The sequence below is a fragment of the Nuphar pumila genome, chromosome 5, assembly GCF_984573655.1.
Source record: "Nuphar pumila chromosome 5, dmNupPumi1.hap1.1, whole genome shotgun sequence".
Lineage (NCBI taxonomy): Eukaryota > Viridiplantae > Streptophyta > Magnoliopsida > Nymphaeales > Nymphaeaceae > Nuphar > Nuphar pumila.
In genome coordinates, this window is record NC_143253.1 from 130,619,707 (window position 1) to 130,633,770 (window position 14,064).

Consider the following 14,064-nt stretch of genomic DNA (forward strand, 5'->3'; position numbering starts at 1 on the left):
TGAAGTGTAAATGTTTTGATTTTTCTATTATCACTGATCAGAGCCCCTGATGTAAAAATAGTCAGGGTGAGAGCAGCTGAAAACAATTTGCCCGTCATCTGTGCTGCAAGCTTTTATGATGACCTTCAACTAAAAAACTTTTACAATGATCTGAATGTCAAAGAATTAGTGAATTCTAAATATCAAGAAAACTCAAAACAAACCTCGAATATATATATATACATATATCAATCATAAGCCTCATGTCTGCAAACTGCAAAGTTTTTTTTTATAAAACCCCCTTTTTATCTTTCTGTTTCCTCCTCTGGACAGCATACAGTCACCGCCGGTCTGAGTCTGATGGTTCACCGGCCAACGTCGTCCGGCGGGTTCACAGACGTCCGACCGGCTGGAGGGTCGTCCATAGGTGACCGACACCCATGGGTGGTGGTGGCCGGCCGAGCCCGGTAGCGCCGCCACCCTCAACATCGGCGAAGCCACGGCTGCAGATCCGGGAGGTTCTCCGGCGACCTCACCCATTATCGCCGAGATCCTCGAAACCCCCTCTCTCTATGTATCTAGGTCGACCACATTCTTAAATTGCGTTCTTGGTCACCCTGGGCCTATTGTGGGAGGAGAATTTTCACCATCTATGCAGGAACCTCTGTGATAAGTGTTGTTTCAGGGAAATTTGAAGTACCCAGAAAAGTTTATTCTTCTTTTCTCTTGTAGTTGTGGTGTTTGGTTGATGGGGAAGAAGGGATTGACATTTGAAGACATGGAACATAACGTTACAGGTTAGATTTGTTCGTAGTTTCATGGTAGATAAGAACTTTTATGGGTTGTTCTTTCTTTTTTCTGTTGAGTGTGTTGTGGATCTTTGTGTTTATGTTGATTTGAGATGTGGGTGTTGCTGGAAAATGTTGGACTGCTTCCTTTTGATGTTCTGGTTTGGTGGTATCATTTCTTTTCTATTGAAATTATTGGAATGGTGGTTGTGGTTGTGAGCACTGTGGGGGCAGAAGTTGGAGTATTTCTTATATTTCATTGACTTGGAAACGCCTTGGTTTTCATGCCTGTAGATGTTAGGAGGTTTGGGTGTCGGACATTGTAATGCTTGGAACGTTCATGAGGTTCAGCATGATTATCTGTGGATGGGATCTGCGCTTGCTTTAGTGCCTATGCTAGTCAGTGTTTTGTTGTGCAAAAGGGGTGTTTTGAACTTTTTATGCCTTTAGTCATGGGTATCATCGATATTTTGAAAATGTTGGCTGATATAATATCAAAGGATACACGATACCCAGTCTGAAAATATCACATTTTATCGTGATATTAGTGTGATAAAACAACTTTTGTACTATTTTCGTATTTGTATTTATGCTTTTAAATGCCAATTATGTATCTTTATGTATGCCGAGATTTTCTCAAGAAAACCAAAAAAATTCAAAATATCAAGAGATTTATATTCTCAAGGTTTTCCATAGAACGAGAATTTTGACATTGTTTAGAACTTTATGGACCTTCCTTTCCATTGCTTGGTTTCGGAAGGTGATGTTGGTTGGTTTGCCACTACCTTGAGGTTTCAATCATCCCTCACATTCATGCATCAGCTGGTTGTGAGTGATGGTTTCACCTCAAGTTGCACATGGTGTTCACCGAACCTGCCCAAAGCAAACAGGTTAGGTAAAGGAGCGTGATCTTCTTACCATTGCGAATGATGCTCCTATATTCATGCATTTCAAGACCTTTTTAGCTGACCTAGAGATAATGCTCCCAGGTATTATTTACATAATAGTTGCTTCTGTAGTTTAGATGCTTTACTCTAAGCAAAGCATGAGAATTATGAACGTAATACTATGTCACATGGATATGGCTGCTGACAATTTTTATGAAGTTTCCAATATGAGCAGTGCATAAGAGGATATGGAACAGGAGTAGAAATGGATTATCCATGTGACAGATGTAAAATGAAAGTATTCACAAATTTATTTTTGTCATATTACCATAAAAATGTGAATAACTTACATGAGTTCTAGTTTACATGTCGTATCCACAAATGCCGATATATATCATATTATATGTACTTGGTATGTGTGATAACTTGTATTTGTATGTGTCATATATAGCATAATGTAGTGGCTAGAAGACTATAGATGGTAGACCATGCACTTGGTCGTATTGCACCCAACCACACAACCTCATTGAATCCACCTAGACTATACTTGTAGCGTATGGACTCAGTCTATTTACTATCTGACTTTAATATATCTTCTATCTTCTCTTTTTGCTCATATTTTTCCTTTATGGAACTTTGTAATACGCCTTATATGGTAAATGTCGATTTTTTTTTGCCCTTGTGCTTCAACCATTAGATTCAACATGTCACTTATGTCTAGTTCATTTATGTCAATGTCTCAATGTCAATCTTCTTGTTTTGTATATAATGCATATGCTGTAAATTATATATGCATTAATTGTATTTAAAGCTTGATTTGAACATATTCATTTATTTGCTACTTTTGATAAATTTGTTGTGCTGATGTGATGTATTCATCTTGTACAAGGTTGCAAGTATCGTATCGTTACTTGTATTGGTCGAGCCCAAATTAAGACAGTATTGAATCGTAAAATATCATAAATTTTTAATAAAAATTTTCAAAAAAAAAATCAGAAAAATTAGCAAAAATTCTAAAAAAAACATATCACATGAAACAATGATAAATTGCACAAAATACAACCATAAAATCACATGTGAATCATTTATGTCTCTATAAGCTGCATAAGACATCATCAAACACCAACTAATATAGAATCATAGATAATATTGCATGCATATCTCACAAGAACAATGCAAGATATTAAATATCTTGCAATTAAGAATATGCCACAAGACTCATACTTTCATATTACATAATCAAAAATATTATGGCCATAGTTGCACTCGATTTTCAATCGGTTTTCACTCATTACTTGAGTGCCTCATTGCCAAGCCGGATCATCTGAGGCCATCTTTGTTGGAGTGTGGAGCCTGATTTCTACCTTAATATAAATATCTAATTTTCATGAATCCAACTTTACGGTAAGTTGGTTGGGGGTTGTATGGGGGCAGCGCCCCTCGAAGCAAATTTTTTTGGAGGGTAGCTTTATAACTTTACTCATAATAAAGATTTTTTTACCTTAACCCACTTTCTTGAGTGAAAAAATGGTGAAAATGCACTTTTACTTTAGAAAACCGCAAAATCCCTCTCTTGTGCATGGATCGGCCCTCAAACCGCTCTCGTGAGTCCTAGGCAGTGGCGGAGCCAGGGGTGGGCATGGGTGGGCGGTCGCCCACCCTATAATTAGAAACCGAGTCGATTCGAGACTCAGCCGACTCAACTTGACTTGGTTTCCAACCCCGAGTCTACTGCGACTTGGTCGAGTCAGGAGTCGGGACATTTCAAAAAAAATAGGGATTGAGGTTTTCCATTTCATTTTCACCGTTTCATTTGGGTTGCTGCTTCACCCATGCCCACCCCAAGCATCACCGTCGTCTGCCGGAACGCCGGACCACCGGTTGAAGGCTTGAAGCAGGTCGGTGTCTCTCTCTCTCTCTTCCCCTTCTTCTTCTTTTTCTTTCTTCCATTCTCTTTCATGTTTTCTGAACGGTCCCTTTTTTGGGCGTTTTTGAATTTGTTATACGTAAATAGCTAAACAAGAAATACACAAACACCATCCGGGCCGGATGGTGTTTGTGTATTTCTTGTTTATATTCTTCTAAATTTTGAGATTGAAACCCCAATCTCCCTATTCCATCCCGCTTTCAATATTAGCATCACTCATGCCTCTGAAAACTACCACTCTTTTTCCTTTGATTATGGGCCTCTGACGTGATGGATCCTCTTCATTCTGCTCCAAACATGGATTTTGCATTGTGGGTGTCTGTGTTTCTGCTTGTATTCTCGGTTTTTGTGGGATGGTATGAGAAATTTCCAGAGTACAAATCAAGAGCTTTGTTTCTAACATGAGAAAGCTATGCAGGTCTTAAAAACTATAAAATTATAGTCTATGTGATGTAATCGTGTTTCTTGATCAGTTCCTCACTTATGACTACTAATAGGGCACTGCATACCTCGGTTGGCAAGTGTTCTGCTACACCACAATAGACATTCATCTGGGTTCAAGTTCAACCTCAAGGGTTTAGCTGTAAGTTAACCAGTCTCATTGACATGGCACATGATAAATTACCAATCAATGAAGACCTTGCAAGCCATAACAGAATTGCCAAATATACTGAAGCCCTGAGCCAATAAGTAGTTGGCATTTGGTTTGACCTGGCATGAGCTTGTATTTTCATTCAAGTTGGCAATGCCAATTTTTGTATATAAAGGTTGGTCTTCTGAATTTAAGTTCACTATTTTAAATTTTGGTTTCTTTCTGATTATGTAGATTGGCAATCCTCTTCTCAATCTGGCTGTAGACACTGCTGCTACTTATGAATATTTTTGGTCCCATTGGTTGATTTCTGAAGAGACTGGTTTAATCATCAAGAAAGAATGTGATTTCAGCCACTGGTCCAAATAAATGGATCGCCCTTCAAAACCATAGCATTGTCCCCGAGACCCGAAGTCTGCCCACCCAACAAAACTCTTCTGGCTCCGCCACTGGTCCTAGGGTGTGTGAATACCTGTCTAATGACTTTTACATAAATGAAGGAGTCGACCCTTAAAAGGTCTTTAAAGCCCAAAATTGAATATTTATGATTTGGTCATTTTTTAAGAGTGTTGTCCTTGTATCGTACGATATGGTACGATACAAACATGTATCGTATGATACAGTTACGATATGCACTCGTATCGCGATACAAGTGTATCGTATCCATATTCTAAATAGTAATGATACATACAACATTTAACACACTTTAACACTCCTCAAACTTACGGTGTGATCACCGAAAGTTTGCCAAGAAGAGACAAAAGATGAGGTGAAGGCAAAGCCTTAGTGATGAAATCTACCAACTGATATTCTAAAGTCACATGAGGCAATTCAATAGTTCCTTGCAAAAAATCCTCTTGAACGTAGTGACCGTCCATTTCTTTATGTTTGGTTCGCTCGTGGAAAGTGTAGTTACTTGCAATATAGACAACACTTGTTATCACAACACATATTCGTTGGACCAGAGATGACTAAGACCATATATTTGAAAAGTCTCCTTAACCAGAAAATCTCTATCATTGTTGTTGCCATGACTCGATATTCGGATTCGATAGATGGCAAAAAGACTTTTTGCTACTTCTTGCATCATCAATATATAAGAAAATCTCCTAGAAACACACATAAACCAGTAGTTGAGACTCTATCATTAGGGTTACCTCCCAATCTGCATCAGTATAAGCAATTAAATTTAAAGAAGAGGATGATAGAAATAACTCTTTGGTTATAGAATTCTTGATATATATAACAATTCACAAAACAACACTCATCTGCATTGTAGATGGTGCATATTGAAATTGACTAGCTGAGTGAACTGCATGAGCAATGTCTCGTCTTGTGATAGGTAAGTAGGTCAAGAATCCAATCAGTTGCCAGTATGAAGTTGGATTTTCAAGAAGAGTTTCATCTTCCAATTTTAGTTTTGCATTTACAACTTTCGGTGTATCAATCTTCTTATCATAAAAAATTTCAGATTTAGCAACAATATCTACAACCAGCTTCATTTGAGATAGAATATATCCTCTAGGTGAATAAGTCGCTTTAATACCTAACAAATATAGATGGTGCATATTGAAATTGACTAGCTGAGTAAACTGCATGAGCAATGTCTGGTCTTGTGATAGGTAAGTAGGTCAAGAATCCAATCAGTTGCCAGTATGAAGTTGGATTTTCAAGAGGAGTTTCATCTTCCAATTTTAGTTTTGCATTTACAACTTTCGGTGTATCAATCTTCTTATCATAAAAAATTTCAGATTTAGCAACAATATCTACAACCAGCTTCATTTGAGATAGAATATATCCTCTAGGTGAATAAGTCGCTTCAATACCTAACAAATATCTTAGAAAACTAAGGTCCGACATATCAAAATGATTTTTAAGAACATTTTTAATTTCACCAACTCCCTTTTTGTCACTCCTTGTAATGATCATATTATCAACATATAATAGAAGAACAATAATATTAGTACATGTATCTTTGAAAAAAAGAGCACTGTCAGTATAACAAGATTTGTAACCCAAGTTTAACTTTGTTAAACCTATCATACCAAGCTTTGGGGGCTTGCAGAGGAGGATCCATGCACACTTGCTCATTTAGGTCCCCATTCACAAATGCATTTTTGACATCAAGTTGATAGATATGCCACATTTTAATGGATGTTAAGGCAATGAGGGTTTTAACACTAGTCATACGAGCTACTAGAGCAAAGGTCCCCTCATAATCTTGTAAAAGTATCTTCAACAAGATACTAGTATCAAGACCTTAATATTCTTGATATTGAACCCACCACGAAAGCACAATAAGAACACTTTAGAACACTTGTGCACAAAAAGCACAACCCACAAATAACTCACAAATGCACAAAGGCATAAAATAATGGAATCAATTTATTGAGAACATGGGCTTTGACTCAAAGCCATAAAGGAATACAAAGGGGAGAACCCCTATTTATAACATCACTAAAGGGGGCCTTGGAGGGGCTCCACCCATAGTCGTTGGAGCCCCTCCAACGGTCACAAATGTGACCGTTGGAGAGGGCCCAACGACTATGTTGGTGGGCCCCCCAAGGTACCTTTTAGGTACACATCCAAAAAGAAAATAAGAAGAACAAAAAGAAAAATAAAAAATAAAAGAAAGATAATTACAGTCACATCCGAAAAGTGAATGTGCGCAAAAATAGGGAAAAGACTAAACTACCCTTATGACAAAATAAATAGAAATATATATTTTATATATATATTTGAGTAGATACATATACATATATATTAATATATGTATATGTATTACCATATATATATAAAATATATATATATTACATTATATGATTAATGTACATAATTTAACACCCCCCCTCAAACTTAGGGCAGGATGACCGAGAGTTTGCTAAGAAGGAAGTTGAAGCGCGGAGCACACAAGGCTTTAGTGAAGAAGTCTGCCAACTGATACTCGGACGTGACATATGGAAGGTCAATGATTCCTTGAAGATACGCCTCCCGAACATAGTGACAGTCCATCTCGATATGTTTAGTCCGCTCATGAAAAGTGTGATTTTTAGCAATATAAATCGCACTTTTGTTGTCACAGCAAAGCTTGGTAAGCCCTTCAATTTTGATTCCCATATCTTCCAACAACTGATGAATCCAAACAATTTCCATGGTAGTAGTTGTCATGGCACGATATTCAGCTTCAGTTGATGATAGAGATACCTTTTGCTGCTTCTTGCATCTCCATGAGATCAATGAGTCTCCTAAGAAAACACAAAAACCAGTGGTGGAGTGACGGTTATTTGGGTCACCTCCCCAATCAGAGTCAGTATAAGCAATTAATTTTAACTCAGAACAGGAAGACAAAAAAACTCCCTTATTAATAGTGTGCTTTAGGTATCTCACGACACGCAAGATAGCACCCATGTGAACAGAAGTTGGTGCATGCTGAAATTGACTTGCCGTATGCACCGCATGTGAGATATCTGGTCTGGTGATACTTAGATACATCAACGAGCCTACTAGTTGCCTGTAGGGAGTAGGATCGGAGAGAGGAACACCATCATCAATCTTCATTTTTGCTCCTACTATAGCAGGAGTTTCACAAACTTTATCATCTGTAATACCTGACCTGTCAATAATCTCAGATGCAAGCTTAGTTTGAGACAAAAAATACCCTCTATGAGAGTATGCAACCTCAATACCCAGAAAATAAGTTAAGAAACCCAAATCAGACATTTCAAACTTATCCTTTAATATGGACTTTATGCTTTTAATCCCTTTAGAATCACTCCCAGTATTCTAACAAACAAAGCAGTATCAGTAAAGCATGATGAAAAACCATTATCTAACATCACAGAGTTAAACCTATCATACCAAGCTTTGGGAGCTTGTTTTAAACCATACAGTGCTTTCCGAAGACGAAGCACTTTCCCTTTAGGATACTCCATCCCAGGAGGAGCATCCATATATACTTCTTCGTTTAGATCTCCGTTTAAAAACGCATTCTTAACATCCATCTGATAGATGTTCCATTTGTTTATTGAAGCAACAGTTATAAGACATCGGACGGTGACCATCCGAGCAACGGGGGCAAAAGTCTCCTCATAATCAATCCCATATTTTTGACCATACCCTTTTGCAACTAAGCGGGCCTTATATCTCTCAAGAGACCCATCACACTTAGTTTTGACTTTAAACACCCATCTACACCCTATTGCTTTCTTATCTTTAGAAAGGTCTTGAAACTCCCCGGGTTTTGCTTTCTTTAGGGCTTCAAGTTCATTGTTCATAGCAACTATCCATTCTGGGTATTTACGTGCTTCCTCAAAATCCCTAGGTTCTATGTACGAGTGAATGGCGCTTAGACATGCTCTATATTTTGGTGAAAAAGACTCATATGAGATGAACCTAGAAGGGGGTTTTCTTGATCTTTCGGTCCTACGAAGATTTCCTTCACTTGAAGGGGTAGACCCACTATCATATCTTTCGAGGGCACTTCTAAAAGTACTCCTATCTCTATGAGAGTAGGTTATAGGATCTCTATGTGGTTCTTCATTAATGGGTTGATCAGTATGAGTTTCAACATTTAGATTTGTTTCATCATCGCTAGTATCATCATCTTCAGTTAATAAATCAAACAGAAAAGAATAATCTATATTCTCATCATTAGTTTCAAGTTTTTCGAAACCACTAACATTTTCCAAGAAGCTTACATTTCTGGAAACATAAAGTTTATCACTCTTAACATCATAACAGCGAAAACCTTTATGAGTTTCAGAGTAACCAAGAAAGGCACAAGGAATGGCCTTAGGGGAGAGTTTGTCATTTTTATCAGTAAGGACAAAACATTTACATCCAAAAACCCTTAACCTGCTATAATCAGGTTCTTTTTCGTATAATTTTTCAAACGGGGAAATCTTATTCAAGTTTTTAGATTGAAGTCTATTAATGAGATAGACAGAGGTAAGAGCGGCCTCCGCCCAGAGTTTTTTCGGTATATTTTGAGAAATGAGCAAAGTTCTTGTGGTTTCAATAATATGCCTATGTTTTCGTTCAGCCAACTCATTTTGTTGGGGGGTTTTGGGACAAGATTTTTGATGAAGAATTCCATAGTTTTCAAGATAGCTTTTAAATTCATTGGAAAGGTATTCGCCACCCGAATCGGTTCTAAAAATTTTCAAATTTTCATTGAATTGATTTAAAATCATCATATGAAATGTTTTGAAAGTTGAAAAAACTTCATATTTATGTTTAAGAAAATATATCCAACTAAACCTAGTGAAATCATCCACGAAGATAACATAGTACGAAAAACCTCCCTTGGATATCACCGGAGCTGAACCCCATACATCGAAGTGAACGATTTCAAAAGGTTTTGTTGTAAACATGGATCTTTGAGGAAAAGGAAGACTTTTCATTTTTCCAAGAATACATTCATTACAAACAAAATTTTCATTACAAAGATGCTTAACAAAAAGCAAATAAGAGATTTTAACAATGTTGGGATGAACCAATCTCTTATGTCATACATGAATATCTTTGTTTTGAGCAACATTACAAAATTGATTCTTGGGAATTTTAAGAAAATCAACATAGTAGAGGTCTCCTCTCCTAGAGCCTTCCCCAATCAATTTCCCGGACTAGCGATCCTGTATCCAACATTTATTAGAAGAGAACTTTATATCGCAACCATAGTCCGAGAGTTGAGAAACGGAAAGTAAATTTAAGTTTAGTTTTGGAATAAGACGAATTTTTGGGATAAAAAAATCTTGTTTTTCAAAATTACCCATTCCTTTAATTTCAAGAGGGGTTTCATCCGCGGTTGAGACAAAAGATGGAAGGCGATTTTCAGAATAATTAGAGAGAAAACAATGACTTGGAGTCATATGAAACGAAGCACCAGAATCAAGTAGCCAAGATGTCTTACCAAGAGAGGAAGAAGATGACATGGCGGCTCCAGAAGTGCCTCCTTTGAGAAGAGGTTGAAGAGCATCCATAATTTGATGAAGCGAAAGAGGTTCATTCGATGTTGAAGGCCGTTCCTCCGATTGGGATGCTAAAGCCGCGGCGAGGAATTTCTTCCATTTAGGACAATTGGGTTTGATATGTCCCGGTTCTTTACAAAAATGGCAAGTTAATTTGCTATAATCTCTCTTGCCATATCGATCATTTTGCCTTTGATTTTTGAAATGGGGCGGTTTGTAGGTCTTCAAATTATTACCGGGTCTTGACACGGCATTGACTACTTCATAGTCATTTTGAGAAGGTGTAGCAAGAATGCTTGGGTTATTTTTACTAATCCCCATACGTGTTTCCTCACCACTTAGCTTGGTGATGACATCTTCAATAGATGGGGAGGTAAAAGCCGATAGAAGGGAGGACCGAATTTGCTCAAATTCGGGTCTAAGACCATTTAAGAAGTTGAAGAAACGATCTTCCTCAAGTTGTTTGTGCCTTAACTCAATAGCTTCTCCACTCCATTTTGGTTCGAGCATGGCAAGCTCGTCCCAAATAGATGATAATTCGGCAAAATATTCCCGAATAGATAAATCATTTTGTTGAAGAGTCAAGGCTTTCTTTTGGAGGTAGTATTTGTGAGACAAGTCTCTTGACGTATACATTTTTTCAAGGTATAACCAAGCTTCGGAGGCCCTTTTAAATTTGATGATGTTGGCATTGATCTTGGTTTCAACGGACGAAAAAATCCAAGACAATATTTTGAAGTTCTTCATTTCCCACTCATCATGCCTTTTGGAATATTCTTCTAAGGCCTTTTGTCTATCTTCTCCTTCAAGAATTTTGATTTCCCCTTTCTCTATAATAGAAAGCTTGGGTTCGGGTTCCGATATGGATCCTTGAACATAACCCCAAAGACCTTTCCCTTTGATGTGGGCTTCCATGTTGCCGGCCCAAACATGGTAGTTTGAACCACTAAGTTTAAAACCAAGGGAGAAGTGTGAGTCTTTTTCACCCATTATGGAGAAGAGAAGATGAAAAATAAAGCGTACCTTAACGGATTTTCAACCTTTTCTTGACAAAAGTTGCTTCTAAAATATTGCCCGGAGCAAGTGCTTTACTCAAAAACTTCACTAGCTTGAGGGCACGATTTTCGAGGTGCTTCACAAGAGGCGAGATACACGATCTTCTTTCTTCCAACGAGGCTTTGATACCATGTAAAAGTATCTTCAACAAGATACTAGTATCAAGACCTTAATATTCTTGATATTGAACCCACCACGAAAGCACAATAAGAACACTTTAGAACACTTGTGCACAAAAAACACAACCCACAAATAACTCACAAATGCACAAAGGCATAAAATAATGGAATCAATTTATTGAGAACATGGGCTTTGACTCAAAGCCATAAAGGAATACAAAGGGGAGAACCCCTATTTATAACATCACTAAAGGGGGCCTTGGAGGGGCTCCACCCATAGTCGTTGGAGCCCCTCCAACGGTCACAAATGTGACCGTTGGAGAGGGCCCAACGACTATGTTGGTGGGCCCCCCAAGGTACCTTTTAGGTACACATCCAAAAAGAAAATAAGAAGAACAAAAAGAAAAATAAAAAATAAAAGAAAGATAATTACAGTCACATCCGAAAAGTGAATGTGCGCAAAAATAGGGAAAAGACTAAACTACCCTTATGACAAAATAAATAGAAATATATATTTTATATATATATTTGAGTAGATACATATACATATATATTAATATATGTATATGTATTACCATATATATATAAAATATATATATATTACATTATATGATTAATGTACATAATTTAACAAATCTATCCCATACTCATGATGATATCTTTTAGCTACTAGTCTTGCTTTATAGCTTTTTAAAGATCCATCCCCATTTCTTTTGACTTTATAAACCCACTTACAACCTATAGTTTTTCTTTCTAAGGATAATGGTTGAATTTCCCAAGTCTTGGCTTTATCAAGTTGTCCTAATTCAAGATTCATGGTATCGATCCAATCAAATTTTTTTTAGCTTCATTATAGGTTGAAGGTTCATGAAAAGAATGAATAGACATAAGACAAACTCTACATCTAGGAGAAAAGGTTTCATAGGATACAAACCTTTAAGGAAGTCTAGATATTTTATTAGATTTCCTAACACTAGTTTCACCTAGATTTTGACTTTGTGTATATCTATCAAGTGCACATGGAAGGTTTTCACCAGTTCTTCTCGAATATATTTGAATATCACGATTCTGTGTTCTCCATGGGAACATCAGAATCATCAAAGTACGTATCATCAAGATTATCATCAACATATATAATTTCATTGGAAGCCTTTTTAGGCAACAAGTCAAATAAAAAGGAGTACTTAAGATCATCCTTAGGCTTATCAAAATCAAAACCATTTTCATTCTAGAGAAAATTTATATTTATTGAAATATATAGTTTGTCATTTTTATATCATAGCATCAAAAACCTTTTTGGTTATTGGCATAGCCAAAAAACACACATTCAAGGGCGTTAGGGGATAATTTATCTCCTTTTTCAATAAGTACAAAGCATTTACATTCAAAAACTCTTAATCTACTCAAATCAGGAGAGGTTTGATAAATTTTTTCTATTGGAGACATGTTTTGAAGAGAGGATGAAGGCATCCAGTTTATAAGATATACCGCAGTTAATGCTCCTTCAGCCCAAAATCCTTTTGAAACATTTTTTCGCAATAAGTTCTCGTAGTTTCAATGATATGATGATGGTTTCTCTCAGCTAACCCATTTTGTTGAGGAGTATCTGGACATGATCTTTGATGTGAAATTTTATTTTGTTTTAAGTAATTTTTGAAATCATTAGGCGAATATTCACCCTCAGAATTCGATCGAAAATGACAATATTAGTTTGAATTTGGTTTTGTACAATCTTGTGAAAGTCTTTGAAACATGAAAAAACATCAAATTTTTGCTTAATGAAATAGATCCAAGTATACCTATTACAGTAGTATATTCATCAATGAATATAACATAATAAGAGAGCCCCCCTTTTGACATGACCGGAGCGAGTCCCCATACATCCAAATACACAAGTTCAAATAGTTTGGTAGAGACAAAAGTTTTAGAGCCAAAATGGTTTTCTTCATTTTTCCAAGAATACAGGCATTACATATAAACTCTTTCATGCAAAAGTCTTTCAAAAAAGGAAAAAAGGTCAATTTAGATACATTTAGATGGCTTAATCTTTGATGCCATAAAGTAATATATTTTTCTTTAACAAAATTACAAAAAGAATCTTTAGGTAAATGAAGAAAATCCATATAGTAGAGATTCTCCCTCTTATGGCTTTCCCCAATCAGCTTCCTTGACTGACGATCCTGCACCAAACATTTTTTTGATTAGAAGGAAACCTCCTACTCATAATCAGAGATTTGCGAAAAAGAAAATAAATTTAGATAGAGTTTTGGAACAACTCTAACTTTAGGAACTGAAAAATCTTTTGAAATGTTGGTGAATGTTCCAATACTTTTTATTTCCAAATTGGTTCCATCAGCAGTAGAAACATAAAAATTATAAAAGGATTTTGTGCATTAAGATATAAGAGATTCTAAAGGAGACATGCAAAAGGAGGCATCAGAGTCAAGAATCCACGAGAGCATACTTGGAGGGGAAGGGGTAGATACGGCGGCACCGAAAGTAGAAGCAGTGATGGAAGATGTCTTAAGGAATAGTTGTAATGCTTATGTTAGATGCTGAATAGAATCCTTAAGATCTTCTTTTATGCTTGCATCTTTACTCTTTTTAGAAGTCTCTTCAACAGTGACCACCTTTTTCTTGAGCTTAGGACAATCCGGTTTGATGTGTCTCGGTCAGTGTTGTGAAAAGTGTTGAGGCGTAGCGAGGCGCTCCACCAAAAACCGAGGCGAGGCGTAAAGCTTAAGCCT

At 36.8% G+C, this 14,064-nt stretch overlaps 1 protein-coding gene across 1 annotated transcript in view; it reads left to right on the forward strand.

Annotated features, from left to right (window-relative positions):
• The first annotated feature begins 250 nt into the window (after positions 1-250).
• The window catches only part of LOC149838734 (VIN3-like protein 2), a 53,803-nt gene continuing 39,989 nt past the window's right edge, over positions 251-14,064 (forward strand). Inside the window, exon 1 of the mRNA XM_090006774.1 lies at positions 251-776. Within this exon, the coding sequence (XP_089862900.1) occupies positions 728-776 (49 nt within the window). The 5' untranslated portion in view covers positions 251-727. The remainder of the gene's footprint in view (positions 777-14,064) is intronic.